This window comes from Apodemus sylvaticus, chromosome 2 (assembly GCF_947179515.1).
Source record: "Apodemus sylvaticus chromosome 2, mApoSyl1.1, whole genome shotgun sequence".
Classification (NCBI taxonomy): Eukaryota; Metazoa; Chordata; class Mammalia; order Rodentia; family Muridae; genus Apodemus; species Apodemus sylvaticus.
Window position 1 is genome coordinate 183,309,927 of NC_067473.1, and position 20,032 is coordinate 183,329,958.

The 20,032-nt window shown below is 44.4% G+C and overlaps 1 protein-coding gene across 9 annotated transcripts in view; it reads left to right on the forward strand.

The window, feature by feature from the left end:
- Irag2 (inositol 1,4,5-triphosphate receptor associated 2) overlaps positions 1-20,032 on the forward strand; it is a 54,840-nt gene that overhangs the window by 24,298 nt on the left and 10,510 nt on the right. For 3 of the 9 annotated variants that reach the window (XM_052175259.1, XM_052175251.1, XM_052175252.1), the window contains exons 6-15: positions 3,104-3,183; positions 3,281-3,345; positions 3,503-3,601; positions 5,261-5,337; positions 7,880-7,912; positions 11,281-11,338; positions 13,313-13,376; positions 13,471-13,501; positions 13,835-13,975; positions 19,059-19,193. In XM_052175259.1, coding sequence (XP_052031219.1) covers positions 3,104-3,183; positions 3,281-3,345; positions 3,503-3,601; positions 5,261-5,337; positions 7,880-7,912; positions 11,281-11,338; positions 13,313-13,376; positions 13,471-13,501; positions 13,835-13,975; positions 19,059-19,193 — 783 coding nt within the window. The remainder of the gene's footprint in view (positions 1-3,103; positions 3,184-3,280; positions 3,346-3,502; positions 3,602-5,260; positions 5,338-7,879; positions 7,913-11,280; positions 11,339-13,312; positions 13,377-13,470; positions 13,502-13,834; positions 13,976-19,058; positions 19,194-20,032) is intronic. The other 6 variants (XM_052175253.1, XM_052175255.1, XM_052175254.1 and 3 more) reach the window with 6 other exon arrangements.

Consider the following 20,032-nt stretch of genomic DNA (forward strand, 5'->3'; position numbering starts at 1 on the left):
AGTTGTGTTTGGGCTTTAACTGGGGGCAATTAGACTTTAAAATAGAAGGCTTGGAAAAAAATGTGTTCCTTTTGTACCCTTTCTGTGAACCTGTTTAATGAAGCATAAACACTCTTCTAAGTTCAAGTGTAATCATTAAGGTGACAGTGGCTGGCGTTATCACTGCAGCTAATCAATGCTGACATGGACTATGTGAAAGGATTGTAAATGTTTTTTTTTAGAGAAATCAATTCTTGTTTTTTATTATGTAAAATATTTTATTTATTTTATGTATTTATGTATCTATTTGGTTTTTTTCAAGACAGGGTTTCTCTGTGTAGCCCTGACTGTCCTGGAACTCACTCTATAGACCAGGCTGGCCTCAAACTCAAAAATCCTCCTGCCTGTGCCTCCCAAGTGTTGGGATTAAAGGCGTGCGCCACTACCGCCCGACTCTTTTTTAAATTTTATTTCATCTTCTTTTACACTCCAGATTTTATCCCCCTCCCAGTCCACCCTCTGACTGTTCTACATCCCATACCTCCTCTCCTCGACTTCCCCTCCCCAACCCCCATCTCCACAAGGATGCCCCCACCCCACAGAACTCCTCACTGCCTGGGGCCTCCAGTCTCTTGAGCGTTAGGTGCATCTTCTCTGACTGAGCCCAGACCCAACAGTCCTCTGCGGTATATGTGTTGGGCGCCTCATATCAGCTGGTGTATGTTGCATGGTTGGTGGTCCATTGTCTGAAAGATCTTGGGGTCCGGGTTAGTTGAGACTGCTGGTCCTCCTACGGGGTGGCCCTCCTCCTCAGCTTCTTCCAGCTTTTCCCTAATTCAATCACAGGGTTCAGCAGCTTCTGTCCATTGGTTGGGTGTAAATATCTGCATTTGACTCTTTCAGCTGTTTGTTGGATCTCTCGGGACAGTCACGATAGGCCCCACAATTCTTGATTTTTATAAACTATGATAGTCAATGGAATGGAGCAATACTTAAACTTCTCCAGTTTATAGATCCTTTCATATACATACTGTATATAAGTAAAAATGTAATCACGATGTATTTAAATGGTACAGAGATAGGGCTGGCACCATTTAGCTTCCTGTATACAGAGCAGCGCTTTCCAACGTGTGATGATGGCCCCGGGCTTGGTGCATTAAACAAAACATATCAGTGTGTGTAGATAGCTACAGCTGTCAACCACACAGTCTGAAATGCAAAAACAAAAATAAATAAGAGTTGTGAGGAAATTTAATAGACACTTAAGTAGTGACACAGAACCTTATTTTTCAAGTTTGAGCTTTTAAAAAAAATTTTAGTATTTGAGGAGAACACATGAAAAATTAATATTTCATTTTTAAAATAGTTTATGTCCATGTGTCCATGTAAATGAATGCACACGTACATGCAGGTGCTGGCAGGGGCTGGAAAAGGGAGTGTCCGATCCCCTGGAAGATGAACTTACAGGTTGTACTGAGCCAACACATGAGTGCTAGGAACCAAACTCTGGTCCTCAGCAAAAGCTGCAAGCTCCCTTACCGGCTGAGCCCTCTCACCAGCCCACGCTTATATGTAGACCTTTATACGTCTAACTAGTTGAGAAGGCTTTCTTTCCCAAGAGCCCAAGTCAATGCATGCTTAAAGCTGATCTGCAATGGAGAAGACGCCGTATTTACTTCACTGTGGCTCAGAAAGCCTGGCTGTCTCTCTCAGACTCTGGGTGGACTTTCTCGTCTGGCCTCGATCTCTCATATACTCCACCCCTAACAGAAGCCCTCTGTATCCGGTTCAGGGAACTAAGACGGTATATCCATGTTGCCTACAGTGTTCTGTGTAGACTTTAGCAAATTAAATAGGCGTAGACTGCCAGACAGAAAGCAGCTCACCGACGGAGCCCTCGCCTGGCCTGACCAAGGGTCTCTGCTGTTCAGAACTGTGAAATCCAGCACTGAGATAAGACGATAACAACCAAACAACCAAACAACACACACAAAAACCCAAGCCCTCGCTAAACTGCAGCCCTCTGGGACGCTGTCAGTGTTTTCTTGACAACAGCATCCTTCTGTAGAAGCCTGCCACTGGCTGTGGCCTTTAGCAATCATCTGTCCAGCGGATCACGCACTTTATGCACATCTGTATGTAGTTCCGGGTGTTCCCATTTCATGTTGTCTGAATGGGCTTCAGATATGCCGGCATGAGCGCAATTTTGAATTCAGTTTCCCTCCCTAAACACATAGCGACCAGAGGAAGCTGACAGGAAGAACCCACAGTTTAAGGAAGCACCACACTGACACCCGCCTTTGTGTTTTGAAAGAGAGTGAGTGTGTGCACAAATCCTGGGGCAGCACATCTGTTCCTCTCTCATCGATAATCCTTACTATAAATTTAAGGGTTCAATGAAACTTTGAAAAACTTGCCCTGGTAGTTCAGCAGCATTCCCTTTGAATGGAGCCACGGGTGCTGACGTGGATGTAATCTTTCAGATGCCTGCTGTACAGAGTGTCTAAACTGTATGATTTATCCCCTAGGAAACCTAGGCCATTTTGGGTCCCAAGTTGGACAATGAGTAACAATCGGCCCAAAGTTACAATTGTTACACTGAGTAACAATCTCATAAATAGTGTTCCAGTGGTACACCTGTGTAAAGAGAACATGGTCTCTTTGTGACAGAAACTCTCTGCTCTTTGAGTTTACAATTTGTTTTGCCAACTGAGCAGTGGTAGCACACACCTTTAATCCCAGCACTTGGGAGGCAGAGGCAGGCAGATTTCAAGGCCAGTCTGGTCTACAGAGTGAGTTCCAGGACAGTCAGGGATATACAGAAAAACCCTGTCTTGTAAAAAAACAAAACAAAACAAAACAAAAAACAAAAAAGAAATCAAACAACAACAACAACAACAAAAAACCCACTACCACCAACAAAAAGAATTTGTTTTGCTCACAGATGTGTCAGGTTTTCTTTAAGGTGAGTATTGTTTGTGAGAACAGCTGTGAGAAAATGTGTTTAGGATTCCCTATTAGGTTCCTTTCTCAAAACCTCAGGCAGAGCTGAGTAAATAGTGGCTCATTTAACACTGTTGGGGATGCTTGCCTAAATCTACCTTTCTGGGATGGTCACTGTCAGATCCCTGGCCACCTGTCTCCTTGTTCCCTGCAGGAGAATGGTGTTGACCACTTGTACTTGGAGAGTCCGACACAGCTCAGGTCTGCTACGCTTATGAACTTGGGTGTGTTTTCAGCTGGGTTTTAAGGGAGTTATTTGCAGTAAATGCTGAAGGTATTTCTTGTGTCCTTTTGTCAGGGATTATCTCACACAGCCATCATCTGAACACACTTCATCCTCGGAGAGTACTGTGACATCAAGTGGTGAGTACCTGCGGGAGAGAGGAAATCGGAGTTCTCATTACAAATCAGGCCCGGGGTTTGGCAGCCACCAGCTGCTAAGGTGTGTGCAAACGAGAGAGGCCCAGTCAAATGCTTCCTTTGCGTAGTTCTCCTGCTGTCAGCCCTTTCCCCTTGGCAGATTCTGGATCAGACACTTTGCACATGGCTTCTGGTGACCTTGACTGCAAACCTCTCTGTGAGAACGAGGAGGAAGCACGAGCAGCCTCCGCCATGCCAGGTACGATGGCGACCGGTGGTCGGTCTCCAGGGCAGCGTCTAAGCAAGCAAGCCCCTCAGTGGGGCCTACAAACTAGGAAAGCCAGCGGAATAAAAGTCACAATGTATTGTCATAGGCCTTAAATCTTGCCACCTGACAAACTGATTCAGTCCGGTCTGATGAGCAGGGGGGAGAGAGAGAACACATAAGGCTGAGCGGATCAGGTCAGAATAACGGAACTGTTAGCCCCGGTCCACGAGGAGTCCAGGGAATCAGCCAGACAGGCGGATCAGGCAGGTCCGCGTGGCTCTGAAGACAAAGCACTTCTCTATGGCCATCTCCAGTGAGAGAGACGTCACTACAGCTGACAGATGTTAAGATGCCGGCTGGCCTAGAACTCACTATGTACACCAGGCTGGCTTTAAACTCACAGAGAACTGCTGGCCTCCGTCTCTGAATGCCAGGTTAAAGGCATATGTCCAGACCTGGCTAAATCCTATGCCTTTGGACTCCTGAACCTTGTCAGTTTTAGGTCTAAAACTGGAGGGAAAACTGAAAACTTCCATGGGGGGAAAATAATGTTTTTCAAAAAAAATTTCATATCTATTTTGTTATCCTTTCTTCCACCCCCTTTTAAAAATAATTATTGTATATATGTGAGTACACTGTCTTCAGACCCACTAGAAGAGGGCATCGGATCCCGTTACAGGTGATTGTGAGGCACCATGTGGGTGCTGGGAATTGAACTCAATAACTCTGGAAGAACAGTCAGTGCTCTTAACTGCTGAGCCATCTCTCCAGCCCTTAGTATTTCATGTAGTCTCTTTTTTTTTTTTTTTTTTTTGAGACAGGGTTTCTCTGTGTAGCCCTGGCTGTCCTGGACTCACTCTGTAGACCAGGCTGGCCTTGAAGTCAGAAATCTGCCTGCCTCTGCCTCCCAAGTGCTGGGATTAAAGGCATGCGCCACCACCGCCCGGCTTCGTGTAGTCTTTTATAACACGGTAGGCTGATTGTTTCTTGAAAAGTACCACATATTAGGTAGTGTTCTCCCATCATTCTGTGCACTGTGCAAAAATGAACAGAAATCACCAAGCCCGACAGTGTCCCCAAAGGGTCCCTTTGCCCATCTTCATGTTCTGAAGCATCCACAGTTGGCAGAACGTCGTGATCATTACCAGCCCTGTATACCTTAGAGGGCTTCTGGCATTAGAAAAAGCCAGCTTTAGCCTCAGAAAGGCTTAAAGAAACACTCAGTCCTCAGTTTGAAAGGAGCTCTACAGACTGGGGAACTTTCCACAGCTCAGCTCTGGCCAAAGGCCTGGGGGTGGGGTGGGGGCGGGGTCCTCTGCTTGTTCACTGGCAGATCTGTGAGGGAGGGGGCCTCCTCAGTCTGCGCAGGGGCAGACCTGCGGGGGAGGGGGCTCCTCAGTCTGTGCAGGGGCAGACCTGCGGGGGAGGGGGCTCCTCAGTCTGTGCAGGGGCAGACCTGCGGGGGAGGGGGATTCCGCGGTTTGTGCAGGGGCAGACCTGCGTGCAGTGCAGAGGGCATCTGACTGCAATCACGTGTCGGCCTCTGTTGTTTGCTGGTCTACCCACATCACCACCCTGCTGTGCCTTCCTCTTTTGATTGGTGCCCATAAGAGGAAACACAGCCTTTCCATGTGTTTCCTCTTCTTACAGGTGCCAGGCAAGCTCCCGAGAATGCTGCTTGTGGAGACCCCGCGAATGTGGGTGTGGCCAAGGCTGCATCCCAGCAGGTGAGGAAACAGTGACAAGTGTTAGGGTTTGTCCCTTTGAATTTCTGTCACACTCTTCAGAAGTCTCATCATATTCATTCAAGATATTAGGAGAGAAATCTGACTTAGTAGAATTTAGTTATACAGCCCGGGTCTCACTGGCTTGAGCAAGGTTACACACTGAGCCTGAGTGTGGACAGTTCACTCATTCACCCATTAATGCGTCAGACATCAACCAGAAACAAGGTGATGAGGCATTATTGCACACGGTTGAGCGAAACAGCAGCTATGTGTGAGTGTGTGTGTGAGAATGTGTATGAGTGTGTGCATGTGTGTGTGTGCATGTGTATTTGAGTATGTGTGTGTGCGCGTGTGTGTGTGTGTGAGAGAGAGAGAGAGTGTGCATGTGTGTGAGAGTGTGTGCATATTGGTATGAGTGTGTGCATGTGTGAATGAGTGTGCATGTGTGTGAGAGTGTGTGCATGTGTGAATGAGTGTGTGAGAGTGTGTGCATGTGTGAATGAGTGTGTGCGTGTCATGTGAATGTGAGTGTGTATGAGTGTGTGCATGTGTGTATGGGTGTGTGCATGTGTGTATGGGTGTGTGCATGTGTGTGAGAGTATGTGCATGTGTGAATGAGTATGTGCGTGTCATGTGAATGTGAGTGTGTATGAGTGTGTGCATGTGTGTGAGAGTGTGTGCATGTGTGTATGAGTGTGTGCATGTCATGTGACTGTGAGTGTGTATGAGTGTGTGAGTGGTATAGTTAGATCTTGAGGTGGATAATTTCCCAGCTTCCCGAGGAACTTTGACAGTGATTTCCACAGTGGCTGTGTACATTAGCGCTCCCACCAGGAATGGCCGGCATGAGCTGCTCTTGTTTTTGTTGTTCTTGGCAGTTATGATTGGCGTTGCCCTGATACCTAAGGAGGTGGGCGGTTCTTTAAGTGTTTCTCAGCCATTTGAGATTCCTCTTTTAAGGACTTTCTGTTTAGAACTATACCTTATTTTAATTAGGTTACGTGTTTTCTTGATATCTAATTTTCTTCTTCTTCTTTTTTTTTAGTTCTTTTTACATTTTTTATATTAGATCTCTATTGAATGTGTAGTTGGTGAAAATCTTTTCCCATTTTGTAGACCGCCATTTTATCTGAATTACAGTGTCCTTTGTCATACAAAAGCATTCCAATTTATTAATGCCTATGCTATTGGTGTTCTGTTCAGGAAATTGTCTCCTGTGCCAACGTGTTCAAGGTTATTCCCCATTTTCTCTTCTATCAGGTTCAATGTGTCTATGTTAAGGTCTTTGATCCACTTAAACTTGAATTTTGTGCAGGGTGAAAAATATGGGTCTATTTACATTCTTCTGCATGCAGATATCCGTTTAGACCACCACCATTTGTTGAAGATACTTTCTTTTTTCCATTGTGTATTTCTGGCTTCTATATAAAAAAAAAATCAGGTGTACTTAAGTGTGTAGATTTATGTCTGGGTCTTTGACTTAATTCCATTGGTCAGCATGTCTATTTTTATGCCAACCACATTGCTTTTATTACTATATCTTTGTAATACAGCTTGAAATGAGGGACAGTGGTGCCTCTTGCGACACTGATGCCTCGTGCAGTTCTTTTATTATTCTAGATTGTGTTAGCTGTCCTGGGTTTAGTGTGTGTGTGTGTGTGTTTCCATCTGAAGCTGAAAATTTTTCTTACAAGCTCTGTGAAGACCGGGCCCACGCCTGTGATCCCAGCACTCTGGGAGGCAGAGGCAGGCGGATTTCTGAGTTTGAGGCCAGCCTGGTCTACAGAGTGAGTTCCAGGACAGCCAAGGCTATACAGAGAAACCCTGTCTCGAAATAAACAAATCAAAGATCTGTGAAGAATTGTGTTGAAATTTTTATGGGAATTGTATTAAATGAGTCAATTTTACTATATTAATCCTACTAATTTAATCTATGAGCATGGGAGATCCTTGTGCCTTTTAGTATCTTCTCCAATTCTATTCCATTGAGCAATGTGTCTGTTTTTGTGCCCAAACCATCCTGTTTTTATTACTATAGTTCTGTAGTACAACTTGAGACCAGAGATTGTGATACCATCCTGATGATTTTTTTGTTTGGTTGGTTAGTTTGTTTTTACTTTTTTTTTGGATTTTGTTTTATTTTTAAACATTCAGGAGTGTTTCAGCTATCCTGATTGTGTGTGTGTGTGTGTGTGTGTGTGTGTGTTTCTATATAAAGTTTAATTTTTTTTCTTTTAAGATCTGTGAGGAACTGTGTTCCAAATTCCAAAAATTTGGAATTTTGATGGGTATTACATTGAAATCTATAGAAATGTTCCTTCTGTTTCCATTTTGTGAAATAATTTGAGGAGTATTGGTATTGGTATTTATTATCTTTTGAAAGTCTGGTAGAATTCTGTGCTAAAACTATCTGACCCTGAGCTTTTTAGGAATTGAGAGACAGTTAATAACTGCTTTTATTTCATTCACTAGGAGTTATAGCTTATCTGATCTTGATTCAGCTTTTAGGTGGGTATATATTGAGAACATCCATTTCTTCCAGATTTCCAGCTTGGTGGAGTGTGGAGCTTTTAAAGTAGGTGCTCACGACTCTCTGGATTTGTTTTGGTGTCCTTTGTTATGTCTCCAGTTTCTTCTCTAGTTTTGTTAATTTGGATCTTGTATCTCTATGTTTTAGTTAATTTGGATAAGGGCTTGTTAATCTTTTTTTTTTTTCTCAAAGAACCAATTCTTTGTTTTATCGATTCTTTGTATTGTTCTCTCTGTTTCTATTTTATTGACTTCGGCCTTCGGTTTATTCCCTACCATCTACTTTTTGGGAGCGTGCTTGCTTCTTTTTGTTTTAGAGCTTTCAGGTGTGCTGTTCAGTTACTAGTATGAGATCTCCCCCCCCCCCCCGCCTTTTTTTTAGGTAGTCACTAGTGCTATGGGCTTTCACCTTAGCATGTCACTGTGTCCTGTGAGCTTGTGTATGGTGTGGTATATGTTATGTATTCATTTTCATTCAGTTCTAGAACTGAATTTTCCTATCTTGACCCCTTTTTTTTTTTAATTTAGTATTGATACTAAGAGCATCTGGGTTTGTAGGCTTCAGTTGTTTCTGTTGTTGTTGATATCCAGCTTTAATCCATGTGGCCAGATGGGATACAGGATGTTATTTCAATTTTCATGTATCTGTTGAGGCTTGCTTTATGTCCAAGTATGTGATAATTTTGGAGAAAGTTCTGTGATCTGCTGAGAAGAAGCTACATTCTTTTGTGTTTGTGTGAAATGTTCTGTAGATATCTGCTAGGTCCATTTGGTTTACAACATCGGTTAACTCCAGCAATTCTCTATTAGTTTTTGTCTGGGAGATCAGTTTATTGGTGAGAGTAGGGTAGTGAAGTCACCTCTCTCACTGTGTGAGGGTCAGTGTGAGATTCATGCTGTAGTGGTGCTAATTTTGCTAACTTGAATACGCCCGCATTTGTTCCATAGATGGTAAGAACCCCAATGTCTTTTGGGAAGACTTTTCCCATTTATGAGTGTGTACCATCCTTTCCCATCTCTTCTGATCAGTTTTGGTTTAAAGTCTATTTCGTCAGATATTAAAATGGCCATACTACCTTGCATCCTGGGTACATTTGGTTGGAATATCTTTTTCTATCCTTTTATTCCTTTTATTCTGAGATGTTTATCTTTGACATTACAGAGTATTTCTTGGATGTAGCAGAAAAATGGATGCCATTTTTGTGTCTAATCTGTTAGTCCATGTCTTTTTTTATTGAAGAATTGAGATCATTGATGTTGAGAGTTATCAATGAACAGTGTTTGTTGATTCTTGTTATTATGTTATTCCAGTGTGGATTCCCTCCCCACTATTGATTTGATGGTCTGGGATTATTTGTTCCTGTGTTTTATTGGGTGTGGTTAATCTCTTCAGGTTGAAGTTTTCCTTCTAGCACCTTCTGTAGTGCTGGATTTGTAGATAGATACTGCTTAGATTTGGTTTTATCATGAAGATTTTCTTTATCCTATTGTAATTGAAAGTTTTCCTGATTAGCATAGTCTGGGCTGGTATTTATGGTCTCTTAGAGTTAAAATGCCAGATGTTATTTTAATATGTTTACCTTTGTTAATTAGTCTTTTCCTCTTGCAGCTTTAATATTCTTTCTTTCTTCTATATGTTTGGTGTATTGATTATTATCTGTCATGGGCACTTTCCTTTCTGTTCCAATCTAATCGGTGTTCTCTATGCTTCTTGTACCTTGATAGGCATCTTCTTATTTAGGTTAGAAAGTTTTTCTGGTCTACAGAGTGAGTTCCAGGACAGCCAGGGCTATACAGAGAAACCCTGTCTTGAAAAAAAAAGTTTTTCTGCTATGATTTTTTTGAAAAGATTTCCTGGATGTTTTGTGCCTAGCTTTTTTTTTTTTTTTTTTTTTTTTTTTTTTTTTTTTTTTTTAAAGATTTGACATCTTCTTTGGTCAAGTTATTAATTTCTTCTATCTTGTCTTCAATGCCGGAGATTCTCCCTTCTATCTCAGTATTCTGTTGGTGAGGCTTGCTTCTGAGATTCTTGTTTGAGTTTCTAAGTTTTTCATTTTCAGTATTCCCCTGGTTTGGGTTTTCTTTAATGCTTTTATTTCTACTTTTATGTCTTAAACTCTTTTTCTTCTTTCATTCCACTGATTTTTTGTGTGTTTTTAAAGATTTCACCAATGAATTTATTCATTTCCTCTCTAAGGATCTCTATCATATTCATGAAGGCTATTTTGAAGTCCTTGCTTGAGTTCAGTCTTGCATTTCTCAGGACCTGCTGTGGTAGGATTGCTGGACTCTAGTGGAGACATTGTCCTGGCTGTTACTGTGGTGTTAATGCTGGTATCTAGGAATCTGGGTCTGGGTGATTGGAATTCTAGGTGCTGTTATCTGTCTTTGTCTGGTGGGTGATCTGTTCCTTGGCTTAACTTGTCCTCTCTGGTTCTTAGGAGAGTAAGGTACCCATAGGTTGCCTGGTAGGGAATGCTTTGGGGATCCTGCCAGGTGTGGCCACTGAGTTCTAGGTGGAATGTGTTTCTAGGTATTGGGCATTGACAGTTAGGAGTGAGGATGGGCTAGAAGGGGAAGCAAGGCTGAGGTGGTGAATGAGAGAGAGAACGTTAAGTTGTGTCACCAGATCTGCACAGTCCACTGGGACCAATTGTGTCTGACTGTGTCTGACAGCCTCACAAAAATGTCTATGTGCACACAGCAATCCCACTAAGTTTTCCAGACCAATGCAATACAGCTTGCTTATACAGTTACACACATAGGTACACACACACACACACACACATGCTTATTATATAGCAGTTGGTTAATGGCCTTAAAAATTATTTGAATGAAACTATCTATTCATTTATATTTTAATCTACTAAACCTAGCACTGCCTTAGGTGGGAGGATCACAAGTTTTAGGATAGTATGGACTCATGGGCTCTATATTGAGATTTTGTGTCAAACAACAACAAACTAAGCTATTCTCTCTCTCTCTCTTTCTCTCTCTCTCTCTCTCTCTCTCTCTCTCTCTCTCTCTGTGTGTGTGTGTGTGTGTGTGTGTATTCATGTGGTATGAAAGTCTTCCATAAAGCCATGTAGGGCGCCTGACCTGTTGTTATAGCCTGAGATGGCTCTGGTATAGCTCCCTCCACTCTGCTGTCTTCGCTGGCTGATGAGCCCCTGGTGTGTCTCTTCTCGTGTACATCCTTTAGCTTCCTTTGTGACACTCCTGTCACTTTCATGTTTTTACAATCATGTCACCTTGGCTTCAACTAGATCCTTGGAACTGGTTCTGTCTGTGCTAACCTTACTCCAGTTCCCGGAGTTCTGCAGAATAGACGTGGGTCAGGCAGGAAGCACAGAGCACTTTGGTTCTGAAGCACTTCCATCCTATGCATGCCAATGAAAGTTCTTCCAATTTTAGGAAACAGGAGAGGACCTCAGAACCACGGAAGACAGAGGGAAGGGCAGTGCCTCAGGAGGTAAGGCATGCCCACACAACCAGCAACCAGAACGTCAGTTCCGGAGATACTCTGAGGGTGAAGCTGCGTCTACCACCTGCAGATGTTCAGCATCAGCCAATGAGATCAGCCTTGGTTAAGATCAACCAATGGGATCAGCCTAAGAGCAGCCAATGGGATCAGCCTTGGTTAAGAACAGCCAATGGGATCAGCCTTGATTAAGAGCAGCCAATGGGATCAAGCCTTGTGTCTTATTGCCCAGTTGGCCACACAAAGCCTGCGTTGCAAGCTATTGGACACCACCTTGAGGTTTTAGAACCTCACATAAAAGTAAATAAGCCGAAGTTCTCAAAATAACTCCTGCCTTCCTCTGGTAGGACTTAAGCACCGGCCTCACAAACGCTGGACTGGGCTGGTCTCTGGTCCTGTGGTCTCAAGAAGTTGCTTAACCTTCTGTTTTCTCTTTTTCTTTTTCTTTTTTCTTTTTACTTTTAAAAAAAGATTTATTTATTTATTTATGATTTATGAATATATGTAAGTACACTGTAGCTGTCTTCAGATACACCAGAAGAGGGAGTCAGATCTCATTATGGATGGTTACAAGCCACCGTGTGGTTGCTTGATTTGAACTCAGGACCTTCGGAAGAGCAGTCAGTGCTCTTAACCACCGAGCCATTTCTTCAACCCCGTTTTCTCTTTTTCAAAATGAAGAGATAGACTAAAAAAAAAAAAAAAGAAAATTTATACTGGGCTTGGGATGTGGCTCAGTTGGTAGGATACTTGCTTAGTTTATATGAGACCTTAGCTTTAATTGACCATTATCAGGTAAAATAGACCTGATGATTAACATCTCTAATGGGGGGGGGCACTCCAGAAGTGGAGGCAAGAGGGTCAGAAACTCAAGGTCAGCCTCAGTTAGATGGGGAGTTTACAGTACCACATATGTGTGGCCCTGTCTTAAAAAAAATCAAAACAAACAAAAACCTTATTGTGGTTATACTACTATACCCATAATCTGAATACCGGGCTATCATCTGTGCCATAAGCCCCCCAAAGGTCAGACAATTAGATAAACAGTGGTTTCACAGCCTCAGAAAAGCATCTCAGCCATTTGCCACTGAGGGTTTGCTGTGACATCCTCATGTGACAATACGGTTACATAATATCACATCCTTATCTTGCAGATGGTTCGACAAGGTCACAATCACAAGTCTAAAAATCAGAGCTCGGCTTTAGACTGAGGGTTGTCAAATTTAAAGCCAACGTTATTCACGCTTCAGAGCTGTTGCAGAGAGAACAGTCACAGTAGAGAGATTGCCCTTGAACCACAAGGTCCATGTCACAATTATCAGCACTGTTTGCTTTTCTTGGTGCTGTAACAAAACACCCGACTCTAGTAACTTACAGGAGGAAAGGTTTGTACCTTCTAGTGTACCATTCATCATCAGGGGAAGGCAAAAGGTGCCCCAGGCAGCTGGTCCCCTTGCCTCAGGAGACCACGAGATGGATGTTGGTACCCAGCTGGACTTCTGTTTATTTAGTCTGGGACACCAGCTCTTGGGTCCCTAGAGGTGGCACCAGAGGTGATTTGACCCAACCTAGGAGCTCTGTCACAGATGTTTCCAAGGTGACTCTAAATCCCATCGAGTTGACAAACACTGTTGTTACTACTATAGTCACTCTAATTGCTGTGAGCACTGCTGCTCTCAAAGTCTCCATCCAAAGCTGCCAGCTGCAGACATGTGCACTGACACAGAAGACATTGGGGTCCTCTGACTCCGAGCCGGGCTCGATTTTCCATTGGTACACCAAAGCACAAGTCTGTGCTCCTAACAACTTACAAACTCTTCTGCTATGTAAGCAAGTGCGTAAGCTGCCTGTCGACTCAGACATTTAAACAAAACGCTTGTTTTTAGTGGCAATAGTATCTAACAGCATTGGGTGAATGCGGGCTTTTGGAGGTTAACTATTTTACAGATACTCATCTTTCCACAGAGACTGAGGTTTCCACGCCCCCCAAGGCATCCATGAAGCTGGTTAACTTTCAACAGAGTGAAAAGTAAGGCCTCCTTCACACCTTTGCCTTAAACCTTTGTGTCTGAGTCCTGTCTGTTGGGTTGGGTGTGTGTGAGTAAACACCTTTGTCTCCTCAGCAGCACTTCAGCCAATGAGAAGGAAGTGGAGGTGAGTTTAAAGCAAATGTCTGTCTCCTCCTTCCTCCTTTCCTCTTTCCCTTCCATTCCCGTTTTCCATCTCCTTCTCCTCTCCACTTCTCCTTCCTCTTCCCCTCCTCCTTCCCCCTCTCTCCTTTCTCCTCTGTCGACCTTTCCTTCTCTCACCCTCCCCTTCTAGCACCCCTACCCCTCCCTGTACTTCAGATGCCCCCACCCACCCACTGCTTTGCATAAGCCGGTCACCACACCAAGTGCACTCTGCACACTGTCCTGCCGAGGGTTCTAGGGAGAAGGAAGTCTTCTCTGACCACCTCTCCCTGTCCTCATGATGCTGTGGCCACAGGCAGAATTCCTCAGGTTATCCTTGGGACTTAAGTGTGACTGGTTTACGTTGGAGAAGAGGGTGAAGCTTGAAGAGAGGTCCCGGGACCTGGCAGAGGAGAACCTGAAGAAAGAAATCACAAACTGTCTGAAGCTTTTAGAGGTGAGCAAATGCTTCCGGACATTAGTCACGTGCCATTCCTTTCCCCACTTCCCTTCCTCCCTTCCCTCCTCCCCCTTTCCTTCCCTTCCTCCCTCCTCCTTTCCTCCCTTCCTCCCTCCTTTCTTCCCTCCCTCCCTTCTTCCCTCCCTTCCTCCCTTCCCTTCTTCCCTCCCTCCCTTCCTCCCTTCCCTCCTCCCTCCCCCTTCCTCCCTTTCCCCTCCCTTCCTCCCTCCTTTCTTCCCTCCCTCCCTTCCTCCCTCCCTTCCCTCCCTCCCTTCCTCCCTCCCTTCCCTCCCTTCCTTCCTCCCTCCTTTTTTCCCTTCCTCCCTTCCTCCCTCCTTTCTTCCCTCCCTCCCTTCCTCCCTCCTTTCTTCCCTCCCTCCCTTCCTCCCTCCCTTCCCTCCTTCCCTTCCTCCCTCCTTTCTTCCCTCCCTCCCTTCTTCCCTCCTTTTTTCCCTTCCTCCCTTCCTCCCTCCTTTCTTCCCTCCCTCCCTTCCTCCCTCCTTTCTTCCCTCCCTCCCTTCCTCCCTCCCTTCCCTCCTTCCCTTCCTCCCTCCTTTCTTCCCTCCCTCCCTTCTTCCCTCCCTTCCCTCCCTTCCTTCCTCCCTCCCTTCTTCCCTCCCTCCCTTCTTCCCTTTCTCTCTCCCTTCCTCCCTCCCTCCCTTCCTCCCTCCCTTCCTCCTTCCCTCCCTCCCTCCCTTCCTCCCTTCCTCCCTTCCTCCCTCCCTCCCTTCTTCCCTCCCTTCCTTCCTCTCTCCCTTCCCTCCTCCCTTCCTTCCTTTTTCCCTTCCTTCCCTTCTTCCTCTTCCCTTTCTCCTTCCCTTCTTCCTCTTCCCTTTCTCCTTTCTTCCTTCCTGTTTTTCTTTTTGTCATATAGTCACATCATCCTGGTTGGCCTGCTACTCAGTATGCATCCCAGGTTGGCTCTGACGTCATCGCAGTCTCCTGCCTTGCCTCTCGGGTTCTCGGACTACAGTTGTGAGCCACCATGGCCAGCCATTTAGCTATTGTCCTTTTATTTGGTTTTGTACATGGCATAGGACTAGTTCCATACATGAGCACACGCATATATACACTTTCCTCAACACTATTTCTCGAAGACACAGTCCTTTCTCCATTGTGTATTTTTGGTTTCCTTCTTAAAGGTCATTTGACCACAGACATAAGAGTTGTTTTCTTGGCCTTCTGTTGTGTTCTGAAGGTCTGTGTGTGTGTTTGTTCTAGTACTATCCCACTGGAATTACTGAAGGTGTGTAGTATGTCCTTTAAAAATTATTTAATTATACTCCTGTATATTTTGTGTGTGTGGGGGGGGAGGAGTCACACATGCCATGGCACATGTATGAAAGTAGAGGACAGTTATTCTTGCTTGTATGTGGCCGGGGTGGGGGCATGCACATGCTGTGTGGGGTTGGGGCATGCACATGCTGTGTGGGGTGGGGTCATGCACATGTTGTGTGGGGTGGGGTCATGCACATGCCGTGTGGGGTACATGCGGGGGCAGAGGACAGCTGAGGGTGGTTTCTCCTTCCGCCATGCGGATCCTGGAGTTTGACCTCACATCGTCGGGGCTGCACCATGTGCACACTCACTGCATCAGCTGTGTAGTGTGCTCCAAAATCAGGAAGTGTGGCTCCTCTGGCTTTATCTTTGCATTACATTGTTTTGGCTTCTCAACAGACTACATTTATTTTAGGGTAGATTTACTTTTCTTTTTTATCTTTTTAGTGGTAGAGATCAAAATCAGAGTCTCTCGAATGTGAAGCACATGTTCTACCCCTGAGCCGTGCCCCCAGCTCCCACATCTTTGTTTCTGCCCCCCCCATGACAGTGTTGAAATTTTGATAAAAATTTTGATAAGAAAATTGCCACAGAGTCTGAGCTTGCTAAGGTCATCAGGTCTATCAACCCATGAATACGTGGGCTGTCTTTATTATTTCATTCGTGTCTTTATCATTTTAAGGGATAAGCTTTCTACCTCCTTGCTTTGGTTTATTTATGAGTATTATATTCTTTGTGATACTATTTTAAATAAATTATTTTCTCAGTTTATTATTTTGAAAAATTGTCAGTACACAGGATACATAGAATATAACTGATTCTCTTGAATTTGGTAATTTTTTTTTCTGAGTTTGTTAGTTTGAAAGTCCTGTTCTGCTGTTAGGGTGTACTGCAAATAGAAATCATACTGTGGATGGAAATAATTTTTTCTCTTAGTTTCTGTTTGGGATTTTGTTTTGTTTTGTTTTTGGTTTTTGGTTTTTTGGATTTGGGTTTTTTTTTTCTTTTTTTTTTTTTTTTTCAAGACAAGGTTTCTCTATATAGCCTTGGCTGACCTGGAACTCACTCTGTAGACCAGGCTGGCTTCGAACTCAGAATTCTGCCTGCCTCTGCCTTCCAGAGTGCTGGGATTATAGGCATGTGCCACCACTACCCCCCCCACCCCCACCCTGGCTTGGGATTCTTTTAAAATTATTTTTCATGCCTAATTGCTTTGGCTATGGAGCTGTTATCATAATACATCGCATAGAAGTGGCAAAGGTCCTTAACTGGTTTTTGGTTATGGAGGGAGTTGTCATCTTCTGCCATCGACTCTGATATTCACTGTGGGCTTGTGGCCTCGGAATTCTATCATGGTGAAATACTTTCCTCCTATTCCTGTGGTGCTTTTGAAAACATTTCTTAACACTCACATGTTCATCTTTTCAGATGCCTTCTGCGTTTCTTATTCTGATTCTGCTATAATTGTATATCTTCCGTCTTTTCTACCAATGCGGTATATTATCTCAAATGAGACCCATGGATTGAACTATCTTTGCATCCTAGCAATAGACCTCACCTGGTCATGATACACTTAATTCAGTATTTGAAGACTTAGAATTCCTCTGCATTCTCAATTAATATGTCCTTGTAACATTTGTTCACCCTTAGTATGGAGGTCGTAAGTTCCAGAGAACGGAAGTATACTTTCTTGTTGAGTGTTTGGGAAGGATTCTAAGAGGGTTGGAATGTATGTGTTTTCCTTAGCGTTTGGTGGAATTCCTTAGTGAAGTCATTTGTCCCGGACTTTTCTTTGTTGAGAACTCTTTTTTATCATTTAGTAAGTCTTGTCACATTCTCTCTCCATGTTGTAGTTAGCCACATCTGTTTTGCTTACAACTCACCTCTCGTCTCACCTCCTCAACTGGAGGTAGTTATTCGGACCACTGCAGAAAACTACCCATCTGACAATGGTCATCTCTCTTGGCCAACAACCTCTTTACCTGCAACCTCTATTTCTATATGTTTCAAGTATGGCTGCCTTTCACTGTGCCTGTGTGACAACAAGGGTGTGGAATCTGTTACTTGTCATGTTGTAGGATTATTTGAAACTATATACACAGCAAACCAGAAAGATTAAAACTTTGCATTTCCAGAATCATTAAGCAGTCTGCCCCTGTTGTGCCTGATAGTGAGATTGGCAGAATTCTCTTATGATATCCACCCAACACGATGGCAGTTCTTTCAGGGTTCATAGCACTTAAGATCTGGACAACCTTAGATATTTGACAGTCACATAGACAGTGAGAAGGAGTTTTGTTTGCTCTCCAGTCTGTTCTTCATGCCAGCTGGGGAGAATGGCCTTGAAAAGGTGTCATCAAGGTAAAGGGTAAAGTTTGTATGAAGCATAGTAGCATGTGTGCCCAGCCAGCCTGACCACACCTATTCATAAGAGAGGATATTGGTTGCTCCTTGTTTACTCTGGCAAAATACCTCACAAAAAGAAATTCAGGGAGGTAAGAATGTATTTCTTCTTTATATACAAATAAAAGTTTGAGAGTATGGTTCATTGTGGCCAGAAGGCATGGTGACAAAAATAATCCAAGCTACCATGTTGGGTGCACGAGGTCACAGGTCACTTGGATCCAGGCAGGAAGTAGAGAAAGATGAATGCCAGTGGTATCGTAGTCGCTATCTTATTGCTAAGACACCCTGACCAAGGAAACTTACAGGAGAAACAGTTTTGTGGCTTCCATCTTCAGAGGGTGAGTCCATGACCATCATGGCGGGGAGTGTGGCAGCAGACAGTCAGGCATGGTGCTAGAACTCACATCTCATCCTCTAGGATAAGGCAGAGAGAACTAACTGGGAATGTTATAGGCTTTTGAAACCTGAAAATCCACCTCAAGTGTCTTAGTTAGGGTTTTACTGCTGTGAACAGACACCGTGACCAAAGAAACTCCTATAAGGACAGCATTTACTTGGGCTGGCTTACAGGTTCAGAGGTGTACTCCATTATTATCAAGGCAGGAACTTGGCAGCATCCAGGCAGACATGGTACAGGAGGAGCTGAGAGTTCTGCATCTTCATCTGAAGGCTGCTAGCAGAATAGTGACTTCCAGGGAGCTAGGACAAGGGTCTTAAGCCCACATCCACAGTGACACACCTACTAGAACAAGGCCACACCTCCCAACAATGCCATTCCCTGGGCTAAGCATATACAAACCATCACACCAAATAACACGCCTACTCCAACAAGGCCATACTTCCCAATCCTTCCAAAATAAGTTCCACTAATCAAGGACCAAGTATTCAAATGTATGAACCAATGGGGGCCATTCTCATTCAAACTACCACACCTTGCTTTCTCTTTTTCTTCCTGTTATTCAGTCAGGGATCCAGGCATGTGATGGTGTCCCCCACCTCAGAGGTGGCCTTCCCTCCTCACCAGGCACACACAGACACACCCGGGGGTGTGTATCCTAGGTAGATCTAAAACCAGTTCCAGACCTGTTGAAATTATTGTGACTCCCCTCTAGAGAGGTCAGTTTGTCCTCATGTGACACATTCTGTTCATGGACTTTCTGTTCATGTGCTTCCTGTCCTGTGACCCATGAAGGGGAGCCGTGAGTGCACATGGGGGCTAGTACAGAGACGGAACGGAGAACGGAGTACTGTGACCCAACCCAGATCGTGGTATTTGTATCCATTGCTGGGCCTTAGCAGTGCTTTTTACCCTCCGTCAGGATGCTTAGACCCTAGTGTAGTTTAGTTGTATGTTAAGTACTTGTTGGCCTGTGTCAATGCCTTGATTTCCACGCAGTCGCTGACACCCCTGTGTGAAGAGGACAACCAGGCTCAGGAGATCATTAAGAAGCTGGAGAAGAGTATAATGTTTCTCAGCCAGTGCACAACCCGTGTGGCCAGCAGGGCCGAGATGCTGGGAGCCATCAACCAGGTAACGGTGAAACGGAGAGGATTTGCGCCCTTGGAGGGTATGGGTGACATCTCTAAAAATAAGTTTTCAGAGCACTTCCATGCACAGACATATGTTGGTTTAAGTCTTTCAGCCTGGCAGAGGCAGGTGGCAGAGGCAGGGGCAGATGGAGAGGCAGGTGGGCAGGTCCCTGTGTGTCCAAACCCAGCCTGGTTTACAGAGTTCTAAGCCAGTCAGGGATTCATTGTGAGAAAGAGAGAAGAAATGAGTTAGAGATGGGGTAGGGGCTGGCTGACTCAAAGGGGAGGCAGAGCCCTTCAGTGTCTGTACTGGGGGAGTTTGCAAACACATTCAGCATAGCCACAGGATGAGGTGTAAGTGCCTTTCTCCCCTAAGTCATGTAGGCCCAAGTTCCTCTTTAGGGCATTTCTTCTATGTTTCTCTTGAAAAACCCCAAAGCCTCAATGCAAATGTAAGGAGAACAAGCCAGGAGATTGTGAGGGCGCAGCCCCCACCACCCCAAATGCACGAATGTGCTGACTAGTGCCCTGGTGCCTTCATTTCCGACACAGTGGGAACACCCTAAGTGCAGCTTCCAGGATGTCTGGAGATGCGACTGTAGTCTGTGTGGCCACTCCTGGTCTACCCACCTATCTGCTTTTAGTTGCATGTTGCAAATGAAACAGAGTCATAGAAAAGTAGGATTTCAAATGTCCATCAGGAGTAGTTCCTACAAGACTTGACTTCTTCTTAAAAGCAAACCAGACAGGCTAAAACATTTCCTTCAGAAGATATGCTTTTCTTCTGGCAAGCGGTTATGTATTCTAGCTTTGTCAACCCCTCAGTGGGGAACACGTGAG